The sequence below is a fragment of the Setaria viridis genome, chromosome 3 (assembly GCF_005286985.2).
Source record: "Setaria viridis chromosome 3, Setaria_viridis_v4.0, whole genome shotgun sequence".
NCBI lineage: Eukaryota > Viridiplantae > Streptophyta > Magnoliopsida > Poales > Poaceae > Setaria > Setaria viridis.
The window spans coordinates 14654267-14668051 of record NC_048265.2 but is presented as its reverse complement, the minus strand read 5'-3'; the positions used below and the strand labels follow the sequence as shown (position 1 = coordinate 14668051).

Here is a 13785-nt window from a genome sequence, read left to right as displayed (position 1 = left end):
TGTTCCTGAGAGGTATGGCTGAGAAATACGGCTTGTAGTTTGTTAGCTTGTACTTGTCGTATACTCCAAGGTCTGTAACAATCTATTGTATTCCATGCGTCACGATCTTTAACACCCATATAACACGAACCAGTAGCGATGAGCGGCGTTCCTTCCACACTTATTGCCCTTTGAATACTTTCATAGTATACAAATCCAAAACCAATCTATAGCCTCACCTCCAAACCACCGTGGCTAGCTCCTCCAACTTTGGCTTCTCCAATCCATTGGCGAGCCACACCATTACCGAGAAGCTAGCCAAGAATAATCATGCGCTATGGGAAGCGCAGGTGTTAGTAGCGGTACGAGGTGCGCGCCTTGAAGGCTATCTGACCGGCGCCATAGAAGCTCCAGCAGCACTCATCGACGATAAGACAGCGGACGGCAAAGACAAGGTTCCCAATCCACTTCTCGATGATTGGAAGGCTACTGAACAGCAGGTCCTTAGCTTTCTTCTCGGGTCAGATTCAAGGGACATACTGTCTCAAGTGGCGTCCAAGAAGACTGCTACCAAGGTATGGGGGGATCCAAGAGATCTTCTCCTCCCAGACGCATGCACGAACAGTGAACACACGGATTTAACTATCAACCACCAAAAAGGAGTCCATGACGGTTGCTGAGTACTTCACAAAGATGAAGGCCTACGACGACAAGATGGCGGCTGCCGGAAGAGAACTTGATGATGAAGAATTGGTGGAGTATATACTGACAGGTTTGAACTACGAGTTCAATCCGTTAGTGTCAGCAGTGGTGGCCAGAACCGGTGCTATCTCCCTGGATGAGCTATATGCCCAGATGCTCGCCTTCAAGACAAGACTAGAGCTGATGCAAGATGGTGGTCAGTCAGGATCATCCGCAAATATGGTGAACCGCGGAGGAAAAGGAGGTGCAAACCGTGGCTGAGGTGGTGGCCGCATGTGTGCCCCTAGGCGTGGACCTCCCAGCCCTCCTGGTCGAGGGCGTGGACGCGGCCCTGTTGGTTCAAACCAGCGCTACAACAACAATGCAAGAAGCTACAGCAACAACAGCAACAATGATAAAAGGCCTATCTGCCAAGTGTGTTTCAAGAGGGGACACATGACGGTTGACTGTTGGTATAGGTTTGATGAAAATTTTGTTCCTGATCAAAAACTTGTAGCTGCTGCAACAAGATCTTATGGAGTAGATTGCAACTAGTATGTTGACACGGGAGCTACAGACCACGTGACTGGTGATCTGGACAGACTCATAGTTCGTGTCAAGTACAATGGAGGAGATCAGATTCATACAGCCAGCGGAGCAGGTATGGACATTAGTCATATTGGTCATTCCATTGTTAAAACCCCTAGTCGTGATCTACATCTTAATAATGTTCTTTATACTCCTGAAGCTTCAAAAAATCTTGTGTCGTCTAGTTTTTGATAATTCTACCTTCCTTGAAATTCATCCAAATTTCTTTTTACTTCCTTGAAATTCATCCAAATTTCTTTTTAATCAAGGATCAGGATACAAAGAATACTCTACTTAGAGGGAGGTGTCACAAGGGACTGTATCCACTTCCTTCTTTGCCTCCATCTAAACAAGCTTTTGGAGCCACCAAGCCCACGTTTGCAAGGTCGCATAGTTGTCTAGGCTATCCGTCTTCATCTATTGTTGAGCAAGTCATTAGTAACAATAATCTCCCTTGTTTAGTCGAGTCTAAAAGTGAGTCTATTTGTGATGCTTGTCAGAAAGCAAAGAGTCATCAGTTGCTTTATCCTAAGTCTTCCAGTGTATCAAAGTATCCTCTGGAACTTGTGTTTTCAGATGTCTAGAGTCCAGCACCAGACTCAGTTGGGAGAAAGAAATAATATGTTAGATTTATTGATGATTACAGTAAATTCACGTGGATCTATCTTCTTCATTTTTAGTCTGAAGTTTTTCAAAAATTTCATGAGTTCCAAAGCTTTGCTGAACGACAATTTAATCGTAAGATCGTATCTGTTCAGACTGACTGGGGAGGGGAATATCAAAAACTCAATTCCTTTTTTAATAAAGTGGGGATAGCTCATTCAATTTCTTATCCTCACGCTCATCAACAAAACGGTGTAGCTGAGCGCAAGCATCATCATATAGTTGAAGTTGGCCTAGCTTTGCTTGCTCATGCCTCTATGCCCCTAAAATATTTGGATGAAGCCTTTCTTGCAGCCAAGGTACTAAATAGCATTCGTAGCGCCCGCAATAGCGGTAGCAATATGCAACCGCTACCGCTACAAGGTAGCGGACCCAAGATAGCATGTTTGGACTTAGCGACCGCTATGTCCGCTATTGCCTACTATTGCTCATATTAGACCGCTATTTGCTACATTTATGATTCAAGTGATATATGAATATGAATCAAATGGTAATAATAATGTTTAAAAGGATTATGTAGGTAATGATGTAGGATTATGAGATGAACAATGAATTTTTTATTTATTGATATGAGAATTTAATATTAATATATATATCCATACATCTTAATTATATCTATTTATTCGTGATTCTTACTGTATAATGTAATGGCTAACTTAAAGTTTTACTTTTTTAAGTAAATTTGATGTTAATATTCATATATGCTCTAAAATTGTGACTATTTTTTGAATTCCGCTATTTGGACTTAGCGTCCGCTATAGCACCCACTATCCGCGATCCATTACACCGACCCTAGTCCACTACCATAACACTAAACGCTATTTAGTACCTTGCTTGCAACAACATATCTGATTAATCGGGTTCCTAGTAAAGTTATTCAGAATTCCACTCCCTTTGAACTTCTTTTTCATCAAAAACCTAATTACTCCTCTCTGCGGATTTTTGGTTGTGCTTGCTATCCCAACCTACGACCATATAATTCACACAAGCTTCAATTTTCGCTCGAAGTAGTGTGCTTTTCTTGGGTATAGCAGTCTACATAAGGGATTTAAGTGTCTCGAAATTTCATCCGGACGTGTGTATATCTCACGTGATGTGGTTTTTGATGAAACAGTCTTTCCGTTCTCCCACCTTAACCCCAACGCAGGAGCCCCGTTATGAGCAGAAATTTCCCTTCTCCTGTCTAGCTTGATAAATTCTAGACCAGCTAGTATTGGGGGTGATCAAACTTTGAATTCCAGTATGAGTAATAGTCCTAATTTAACTACTGTCTCTGGTGAAGCTATTGTTGAAATCAGGAATAGGTACTGCCAGCTAGAGGTGCACGTAGCAATCTAGCTGCTCATGCTAAACACGGAGAGGTTTCTGGCGCTGAAATCCAGGCCGAACCCTCCCCGGTATTGCACGCTGCAAGCGGCAGCGGATCCCCTCCAGCATCTGTGCGACGTACGGCTTCCGCGCACATGCCTGGTGAACCAGGCAGCGATGCATGCTGCCCCATTCTGCAAGCTCAAGCGCGGGATCAAGGGGGTGCTTCTACAACATCACCTACAGGATCTGCTGCGCTGCCTTACTCTACTGCAGAACATGTGGCATCCGGGGCTGATGCTCTAGATGTGGCACCAATAGAACCTGTGCATCAAGCTCCTCCTGTTGCAGACAAACCAAAGACACGTTCGCAAAGTGGGATCAGAAAACCTAAGGTATATACTGATGGCACTATTAAATATGGGTTCTTCACATCTACAGTAGAATCACAAAGTTTAGATAAAGCCTTGAATAGTAAAATTTGGAAAGATACAATGGATGTTGAATACATGGTGTTGATGAAAAATAAAACTTGGCACCTAGTACCACCTCAAAAAGGAACAAATATTATTGATTGCAAATGGGTCTACAAAATCAAGAGAAAAGCATATGGAAGTTTGGATAGACATAAGGCTCGCCTAGTTGCAAAAGGTTTTAAGTAACATTACGGCATAGATTATGAAGACACGTTTAGTCCAGTTGTAAAGGCTGCTACTATTAGGACTGTTTTATCTATTGCTGTCTCTCGAGGGTGGTGCTTACGTCAGCTAGATGTACACAATGCCTTTCTTCATGGTTTTCTAGAAGAAAATGTCTACATGAGGCAGCCACCTGGTTATGAGGACTCATCTCTTCCAGGTTATGTGTGCAAGCTTGACAAAGCTTTATATGGTCTCAAACAGGAGCCAAGAGCATGGTATTCAAGGCTAAGTACAAAATTAAGTGATCTTGGTTTTAAGTCATCCAAAGCAGATACTTCATTATTCTTTTATAGCAAAGGAGATGATTATTTTTCTACTTATCTATGTGGATGACATAATTGTAGCGAGTTCATCATCCAAGGTTGTTTCAGCATTGCTTAGGGACTTAAATCAAGACTTTGCACTTAAAGATTTGGGTGATCTACATTATTTCTTAGGAATTGAAGTTGCGAAGGTACATGATGGTATACTCTTAACTCAGGAGAAGTATGCTTCAGATTTGTAAAAAGAATTGGTAACTTGTTAATATTCCCATGTCAACTAGTGAGAAATTGACCATAGAAGAAGGTTCTTTGCATGGTTCTAGTGATGCTACACAATATAGAAGTATTGTTGGAGCTTTACAATATTTGACTCTGACTAGACCAGATATTGCATTCTCAGTTAATAAAATCTGTCAGTTCTTGCATGCACCTACCATTGTTCATTGGGCAGCAGTAAAAAGAATCTTGAGATATGTCAAGTATTCTGTGCGGCTTGGTCTCATAATTACTAAGTCAGCCTCTACACTGGTTAGTGGTTTTTCAAATGCAAAATGGGCAGCCTGTGTTGATGATAGAAAATCTACAGGAGGATTTGCTATATTTTTGGGGACAAATTAGTCTTCTGGAGTGCTAGGAAGCAACCAACGGTGTCAAGATCTAGCACAGAGTTAGAATATAAAGCTATTGCTAATGCAACAGCTGAGATTATGTGGATACAAATATTATTGCGGGAATTGGGAGTCCCAAGTCCAAGAGCTGCTAAGTTGTGGTGTGACAATATAGGAGCAAAGTATTTATCTGCAAACCCTGTGTTTCATGCAAGAACAAAACACATAGAGGTTGATTATCACTTTATCAAAGAACGAGTTCTTGAGAAACTATTGGAAATTGATTATGTTCCCTCCAGAGATCAAGTTGCAAATGGGTTTACTAAATCCCATTCTGTTCGACAGCTAGAAAACTTTAAGAGCAATCTAAACTTAGACAAGTTAGATTGAGGGAAGGTGTTAGAGATAGAGTTGTAAATGTATTTGGAGAATATATGTTCCTAAGAGATACAGCTTGTAGTTTGTTAGCTTGTACTTGCCGTATACTCTAAGGTCTGTAACAATCTATTGTATTCCATGCGTCAGAATCTTTGATACCTATATAACACGAACCCGTTGCTGTCCAAGGCAATGAGCGATGTTCCTCCCACACTTACTGCCCTATGAATACTTTCAGGGAGGATGCCATACCACGCTACATGGGGCCCGGCTAATTTGGACTCTCGTGCCAAGATAGGGTCTGAAGGGAAGATACGACCAGTCGGTGCTGACCCGGAAAGGCACTACAAAATGCCTGGTGAAGTTGGGAAGGCTGTGCTCCTGTGTTCAATGGAGATGGTCAGTTAGATGGTGCGACCGGCGAGGTCCTCCTCCTCGCCGACATCAATGTTTCAGCGACAGCGTGGGCTCATATTTTAAGACCAGCCCGGTGGACGTTATGTGGGCTATTAATCCCATCAACCTCCTCCGATCTGCACCAACCCCATCTCCGAAAATCCTATCCATCTTCCGGAAGATATATAACTAAACATATATAACCCAATAGTAGCTCAATAACAGCCCAATAACTAAGCGAACCAGATCGGAGCGGGGCCTAACACATGAGCGTTGGGTGGAGCTGTGGACAAGTGTCGGTGCATGTGTGGGTGGCTGCAAGAATGGTTGGTTGCTTTTGCATGGTGGTGGATAAGTGAGATTCCTTTTCGGTTCAAAACTTTAATCTCATTTTTCTCCCAAACCATAAATGCATTTTGGATTCCGATTGAACCATAATATTTGTTGGAATTAATACTACAAAATGAGATCCAATATGATTATGTTTTGTTGCATTTTTAAAAATTAACATTTTAGATGAACTATCTCAATATTTTTTTAAGTAAAAAAAGTTGGTGAACCTCAAAATACATTAAGCCAAAAAATATTGGTGGATGCAAAAAAAAGTTGATGCGTGTAAAAATATGTTGACCAATAATGTTGATGAGTTTAAAAAAAGTTCAAGGAAAATATTGGTACATATTTTTATACAATAATTTTTATAAAGTGTTGATATATTTGTTTTTTAAATCAACATTCAAAATGCCCTATTTCAACATTTTTATATTTTGAAATAAAAAATATTGAATCAATTTATATAATGTTGAGTTAGATTTTAACTATGGTTGAATGATCATAAAAATGTTGAATTAGTTTATATGAAATGTTGAATGAGATTTCAAACTATTGTTCCATCAGATCAGGAAAATGTTGATTAAAAATCTTGAATCAATTTACATGAAATGTTGAGTTAGATTTCAACTATCTATCAGAAAAATGTTGATCAGATTACTAGCTATTTTTGAATCAGATCAGAAAAATGTTGGAGAAAATGTTAAAATAAAATGTTAAGTTACATCTCAACTATTGTTGAATCGGATCAGAAAAATATTAAATATATTACATTGCTCCGTTGGGCTGACTGCATGCATTCCTACGCTGCTGGCCGTGGATTAGCATTAATTGGGTCTTGTATGGGCTTTAAAGGTAATAATCCTATCTGCGAAAGACAGATCGGAGCCCCCCTTTCTCATTCTGCTTTTGGGCTGATCCGCTGGCTCGGTCCACCATGGTAATCCTTGTACAACGATGGGCCGCATAAATAGGGAGCCAGTGCGGCGGCCGCAATGCTTCTTTGATGCGATGCCCAGTTCGCGCCCACACAACGCCGAGCGGGGCGGAAATCCTATCCATCCTTCGGAAGGTGGATAGAGGTGCTAACTTCCAATATTTGCAACGAATAAGGTCCGTCAGGTCTTTATCAAATCAAAGGGCCTGTTCGCTTCAGCTTATAAGCCGGTTGAAAAGCTGAAACGGCTGATTTGTTGTGAGAGGAAAATACTGTTTGGTGGCTGATAAGCCGACTGAATAAGCTGAAGCGAACAGGCCGAAAATCCTATACTCCACTTCTCTCTCCTCCCCTAACGCCACCGCCGCCCTCGCGCGGGTCCACCGCCACGTTGCCGGCCGCAACTTTTCTTTGAAAAATGTTGGTGCAACTTTTCCCGAAGAATGTTGGATTCAACTTAATCTAAAGAAATGTTTGGTTCAACTTTTTCCGAATAAATGTTGATCCAACTTTTTTTAAAAAATGTTGGTCCAACCTTTTTAAAAAATATTGACAACTTTTTTTAAAATGTGGATAATATTTTCTCAGTTAAATAAACTTTTGGTCTACAGCGTGCTATAATGAGCTTGTTTGACCTTATTGAACTTTATAGTTTTATCCACTAGCTATCTTTCAGTAGAGGTACAGGAGCCCCACCACCTATTGCCGCAGTGGTGCGATTGGTTGCCTGGAGAAGTCTAGCCTGGCTCTCCAGAGCCAAGCCGATGGCGTGCAGGAGCATGGTGTTTGGTTGCCTGCTCGCATGAATCAGGCTCTCCCGAGAAGCTGTTTGGTTGCTCGTACGAGGACGGGTTGCATGAGATGAAAATATATAAATAAGCATTGTAATGAAATTTATTACGGGAAAACTCTTATAGCTCTTAGTTTATCTTATTACTTCTTAATTTTAATCGAAATATGTTAATATCATTTAATATATGCTAATAATGTCATTAGATGACTAATTACCTGCACCACGCGAGCCTGGCCCGGCAGATACTGTCGATTTGCTCGCATCGGTAGAGCTAGCTGTGGAGGGAATCTTGCACGCGCAGAACCTGACTAAGCATGTACGCAAACTAAACAAATAGGGAATCTCGCACGCGGAGAGCTCGTATCCTGGATGGGGCAGGCAACCAATCGCACCCAAAATCTCACTCGTACTACCTGACCAAACCAAACCAAACCCCGCCCGCGAATCTCCCCCCTCCGTGCCAAACCAACCAACCGCGCATCCACCCGCGGGACAGGAAGGGAAAGGGGGGCCGCGGGGGGCATGGAGTTCCTGCAGGGGCAGAGGCTGGAGACCACGGTGGCCGTCGCGGTCGCCGTCGTAGCCGTGGCCGCCGGCGCCGCCTACCTCTTCCTCCGCAGCAGGAAGCCCATGGGTAAGCCGTGCCCTGCCTTGCCTTGCCGCGACCCACAACGGCACAACCCCGCGTGTCTCCGGAGAATTCTTGTAGCCCTTGTTAGCGCCGTGTGGCCAGAAGCCACCCCGCCTGGAAACTGCCGGCCAGGGGAGTGGAAACGAGTTCGGCACCGTGTGGCTTTGGCAGTTTGGCACCCGGGACCTCTGGCTCTGAGCATTTACGCGCTGCTGTTGTGCTCTGTGTGGGGCAGAAATATTTGCGTTGATTCATGTTTCTGGGATGTTATTTGGTGGATTTGGCTGTTGATATCCTCGAACACTAAGCGTCAGAAATTTTTACATATTCGTCAAAGCCAAAAACATTCGGAGATAAGGCTTATTGGTGAATCGTTTGTCTAGCTAGCTGCCACCTCCACAGATTCTCAAACATCTGATCCTAGGAGCAGTGACTGTGATTATTTTCTTACTTCTTAGTACTTTATGACTTTAAGCGTTGATTCATATTTCGTTTTACCTTTTCAAGCGAGCATACTGCTTTTGAACCTTGCAACTCATCCTTTTAAGAAACACAGGGATCACAACCTGGTCCTAATTTCGCTTATGATTTCTCCTCCTGTAGGTTGCTTGGACCCTGAGACCTTCAGGGGGTTTAAACTCGTCGAGAAGAGGCAACTGAGCCATAATGTTGCCAAGTTCAAGTTTGCGCTTCCGACACCTACTTCTGTCTTGGGTCTTCCAATAGGACAACATATAAGCTGCAGGTTTGGGTTATGTCTTTCACCACTTCAGAAGACTGGTTCCGCAAGGCAGAGCCTTTAATTTTAATTTCTGTAGTCTCAATCCGGCTTGTGTTTTCCCCTGTTGTTCCAGGGGACAGGATGCCGCTGGTGAGGAAGTAATCAAGCCTTATACTCCCACTACACTGGACTCTGATCTCGGGCACTTTGAGCTTGTTATTAAGGTAATATTTCATTACCACGTGCCTTTGTCATTTCCTGAAGTCATCTTCAGTTATGTTGGTATGTTTACTGAGTTGAACTCACATCTTATTTGGTCCATCTTGTCATGAAGATGTACCCCCAAGGAAGAATGTCTCATCATTTTCGTGAGATGAAAGTCGGCGACTATTTGTCTGTGAAGGGACCTAAGGTGTGTCTTTGTTCCACTATAGCTTGTTTGTAGCTTTTGCTTGTTCCATGTCCAAATGTACACATGCTGAATTTGGCACATTCTCATGATGCATATTCCGGATTTGTTTCAATTTTGTCTATACGTTATCATGAGTTTTAATAGGCATCCCAGTTCACTATTTTGCTGATGAACATCAGAACATGTGGATATACACACAGGGGCAGATCTAGGATAAGTCCAAAAGGGATGCTCTATCTCTTGTAATTAGGCTAACTTTCATATTTTAAGTGCCAACTTGAACTCAAACTAGCTAAATTTATACTCCCTCCGCTCCAAATTATAAGTTGTTTTAACTTTTGTCCTTAGTCAAACTTCTTTATCTTTGACCAAGTGAAAAATATATAAATATTTATAACATCAAACTAGTTTCACTAGATAGACCATGAAATATACATTTACAGTGCTTTTGTTTGATATTATAGATGTTAATAAAATTTTCCTATAAGCTTGGTTAAAGTTAGATAAGTTTGATTTAGGACAAAACTAAAACGACTTGTAACTAGGAATGAAGGGAGTATAAACTTTCATGGGCGATATACACATAACATGTGGTATACATTTTGGCCTCTTGTATTGAGTTGAATGGATGCTTCTCTATACTAGGGCCGTTTCAAGTACCAACCTGGACAAGTGAGAGCATTTGGAATGATAGCTGGAGGATCAGGCATCACCCCAATGTTCCAAGTAATAACACATGGTCCAAAGTTCTATCTGGTATTTAAATACTGAAACATTTTTGTTAGGACTGATCAATGTATTTTCCACTCTTATCATAGGTTACAAGGGCAATTCTTGAGAACCCAGAAGACAATACAAAAGTTCACCTAATCTATGCGAATGTCACATATGATGATATTCTTCTGAAGGTACTTTCTTTTTGTTGACGGACATGTTATAGATGAAATAGATTTTCACTGGCTCTTGACCCTTGACCCAATTGTTCTCAGTTGCATACCTGTATGTAAAAGAGTTTGATTCAATTGGTGTTGCCTATGTGGTGAAACTTAGGTGCTATTTCTCCATTTCTTCAACTTACGTTATTTATAGGAAATGAGTAGACCTGATTTCTTAAGGTATTGAAAGAATGCAGTCAATTTGAAGTTTGACCAGAATTCCTTACAAGTTTTTAGTTGCATACCTGTATGTAAAAGAGTTTGATTCAATTGGTGTTGCCTATGTGGTGAAACTTAGGTGCTATTTCTCCATTTCTTCAGCTTACGTTATTTATAGGAAATGAGTAGACCTGATTTCTTAAGGTATTGAAAGAATGCAGTCAATTTGAAGTTTGACCAGAATTCCTTACAAGTTTTTAGTTGCATACCTGTATGTAAAAGAGTTTGATTCAATTGGTGTTGCCTATGTGGTGAAACTTAGGTGCTATTTCTCCATTTCTTCAGCTTACGTTATTTATAGGAAATGAGTAGACCTGATTTCTTAAGGTATTGAAAGAATGCAGTCAATTTGAAGTTTGACCAGAATTCCTTACAAGTTTTTGCGTGAATTGTTCTATAATTATACGAAAACACTCTTCTTTTGTACAGACAAATACATGTCTTCCTCCACAGTATGAACTCCAGTCCAGTCTACAGTTCTTGTAGGCTGTTCTGTATTTCTGTTATATTCTTGTAGGCATTTCTTTACTTGTTAGGTTTAGAAGAAAATTGTCAGGTCGGACTAATGCTTTATGTATGCCTTTGCGTCACTCATTGAGCTTATAACATTACTTTTGTATGATGAAATTGCAACTCGCTATAATCATGTACTCCCTCTGTTTTTAAATATACAATGTTTAGGACAAGTTAATTAGTTAAAAAAGTAATCTACTTGTCCTAAATGCCAATATATTTGAAAACAGAGGGAGTAGTATGTTACCTTATTTGTGTGCTTGCATTCTGTTTTCTCATCGTTCCGTTTCATGCAGGAAGAACTGGACAGTATGGCAAAAAACTATCCCGATCGTTTCAAGATCTACTATGTCTTGAATCAGGTTTATTTCTGTTCTGACAAGTAGTAGTTTGCGCACCTATCATAACTTGATACCCTATGTTTCGCTCGTCTGCCACTTAATATGCATTGTTTTCATGTGCAGCCTCCTGAAATCTGGGACGGCGGTGTTGGGTTCGTGTCAAAGGAAATGATCCAAGCCCATTGCCCAGCGCCTGCTGCCGACATTCAGGTAACTCTTTACTGTCCAAAAACTGAAAAGTACTTGCCGGAACTTGGAAGTGAAAGCCACCACGGTGCGGTTTCTCTTTCCAGGTGTTGAGATGCGGGCCTCCTCCCATGAACAAAGCCATGGCCGCGCACCTGGACGATCTTGGCTACACGAAGGAAATGCAGTTCCAGTTCTGATCCCGCCTCTGCCGAAGCATACCAAAATAACAGCGACGGAACAAGTTTTCCTTCCCCTTTGAGTGGACAAAGTCTGAACCTGTCGCCATATAGATCCAATAGACGTAGCTCGTCATCCACAAAGCACCAAAGTATCTCTCTCGATGAAAGCACGAATACCTAATTTGTATCGGTGTCGTGACAGTGAACCATGCCATTGCTGATTTGCTGCTCCAACCTTCCGTCCAGACATTGAGACACCCAATGCCCTGTATGTCTCCAACAACATTACCAGTGGCCCCGGTGCTCGTGTGCTGGAGGCTGCCAGACCGTCAGTTGGAGCCAGAACCAGTTGGACAGAGCCAAGTTCCTGCAGCTGTTTCGGATCTTTGAAACGCGCCCTGATCCAACCCAATCGTTCTGTCGATCCAAACAAACGGCCAACTTGTATTATTCTGACGCGTTACACAAAGGAACACAGCGCGACCGTGTCTGTTCGGGCAATCCGCCAATCCCTGTCCGTGCGGAGTCGTGGACGCACGCCAGACGCCACGCCCATGACGCCAAGCGAGCGACCAGCGCGTGTTCGCTGCGGGGCTCCTGCCCTATCCGGCCGAAACAGCACAGCGATTGCAGCCGCTTGTTTTAGGCGCCAGGTGCGGGCCGGTGACAACAAGGCGCTCGTCGTCTTCCTCCCGAGCTCCTGCTACATGCCCTACATGGGCTCATGGCGTGTCCGTACGCGTACGTGTGCGTGCCGCGTGCGCAGGGGACAGCAGCCAGTGCAGTGCGTGCTCAGGGTTACAAGTTGAAGGCTGCAAGAATTGGAATGCGATGCAACGAACACACGGTCGCGTAAAGAAATGGATGAAAAGATTTTCTTTTCGTGCTAAAATGTCTTTGCCTTTTTTTCCCCCTTTTGTCGCAAGATCGTGAGCTCTGGCCCTCCCTGACCCTGGCCCATTCGGTGGTGGTAAGTTGCTGTGGTCACTGGTTAGTGATTACTGAGCCCAGCAACCATGGAAGCTTAGCGGCTAAGCTTCCTTCGACATCATCGCTGGCTCATCAATTTTACCACCGAACACGATCGCTCGCGCGTGTAAATCATTGTTACAGAAATCATAAAATTCTGGCGAGACTAATTAATCTTAGCGGCTAAGATCGTACTCCGTCGACTTCCCTCACAACCAAGAAGAGACGTCGAGTTTTGTTTGTTGGTAGTGTATACCGACAGATTTTTTTTCTCTCTCTCTCTCACAATGATAGAACTAAGAGAGAGAGAGAGAGAGAGAGAGAGAGAGAGAGAGCTCTAGAAGTTTAATTTGACCTCAAGCATGTAAAGCTTCGAAAAGGTCCTCCTCCCTCCCTGCCAGTCTGGTGCAGAAATACACGAAGCTTTCCCTCTAAAAGGCCAAACAGCCTTTGTTGCTTTGCAAGGAAAGCATGGTGGGCGATGGCTGCTGGCCTGCTGCATCGCCTGCATCCTGGATCATCTCACCTCCCGTTGAAGAAGAAGGGGAGGAGGAGAGCAAGAGCTCACTGTCGCCACCGTTTTAAAATGGGCATCACGCACGCACGGTCCCCCACTAATCCCCCGATCGAGTGGTCTCGCCTCTAATGATGGGAACGATGATGGCATCCTTTCAGCTAGCTCGCCGTAGCCTCTTGCCCGAATCATATCTCCCTCTCCCTCTCTCTCGCTTGCGCTTGGACCATCCATGCACCTGCGCTTCACACACGGATCTGCACTACCTCACTAAATGCGCTGCACCACCATCCCGCACCATTTCAGTTCAATCATCGTCGAGTGAAACATCAGCAAAGAGAGCGAGAAAGGTTAGAAGAAATTGCAGTAACGTATGTGATCGATCTGGCCACTTTAATCAGTGGTAAAAACACGCGACGCGTGTTTACCTCTAGCGTCGCCGGCCGACCCTATAGGGTGAAAGGGTCGTTCCTGACGCCTAGCTCCACCTAACAACACATTAAAAATTCGTAACGTGATCTCTCGATGCTCTAGAGC

At 43.0% G+C, this 13785-nt stretch overlaps 1 protein-coding gene and 1 non-coding gene across 2 annotated transcripts; both read left to right on the top strand.

Moving 5' to 3' along the window:
• Nucleotides 1–711: 711 nt before the first annotated feature.
• Nucleotides 712–850, top strand: LOC117851128 (small nucleolar RNA Z247). Its single transcript, XR_004639488.1, has one exon. It is a non-coding gene; the product is annotated as a small nucleolar RNA Z247 (small nucleolar RNA).
• Nucleotides 851–8051: 7201 nt separating this feature from the next.
• LOC117847537 (NADH--cytochrome b5 reductase 1) lies at nt 8052–11999 on the top strand. Its single transcript, XM_034728754.2, has 9 exons — nt 8052–8259; nt 8860–9001; nt 9111–9201; nt 9312–9389; nt 10035–10115; nt 10208–10297; nt 11353–11418; nt 11521–11607; nt 11691–11999. The coding sequence occupies exons 1-9, from the start codon at nt 8148–8150 to the stop codon at nt 11781–11783; spliced, it is 840 nt and encodes a 279-aa protein (XP_034584645.1). The 5' UTR covers nt 8052–8147; the 3' UTR covers nt 11784–11999.
• Nucleotides 12000–13785: the final 1786 nt, after the last annotated feature.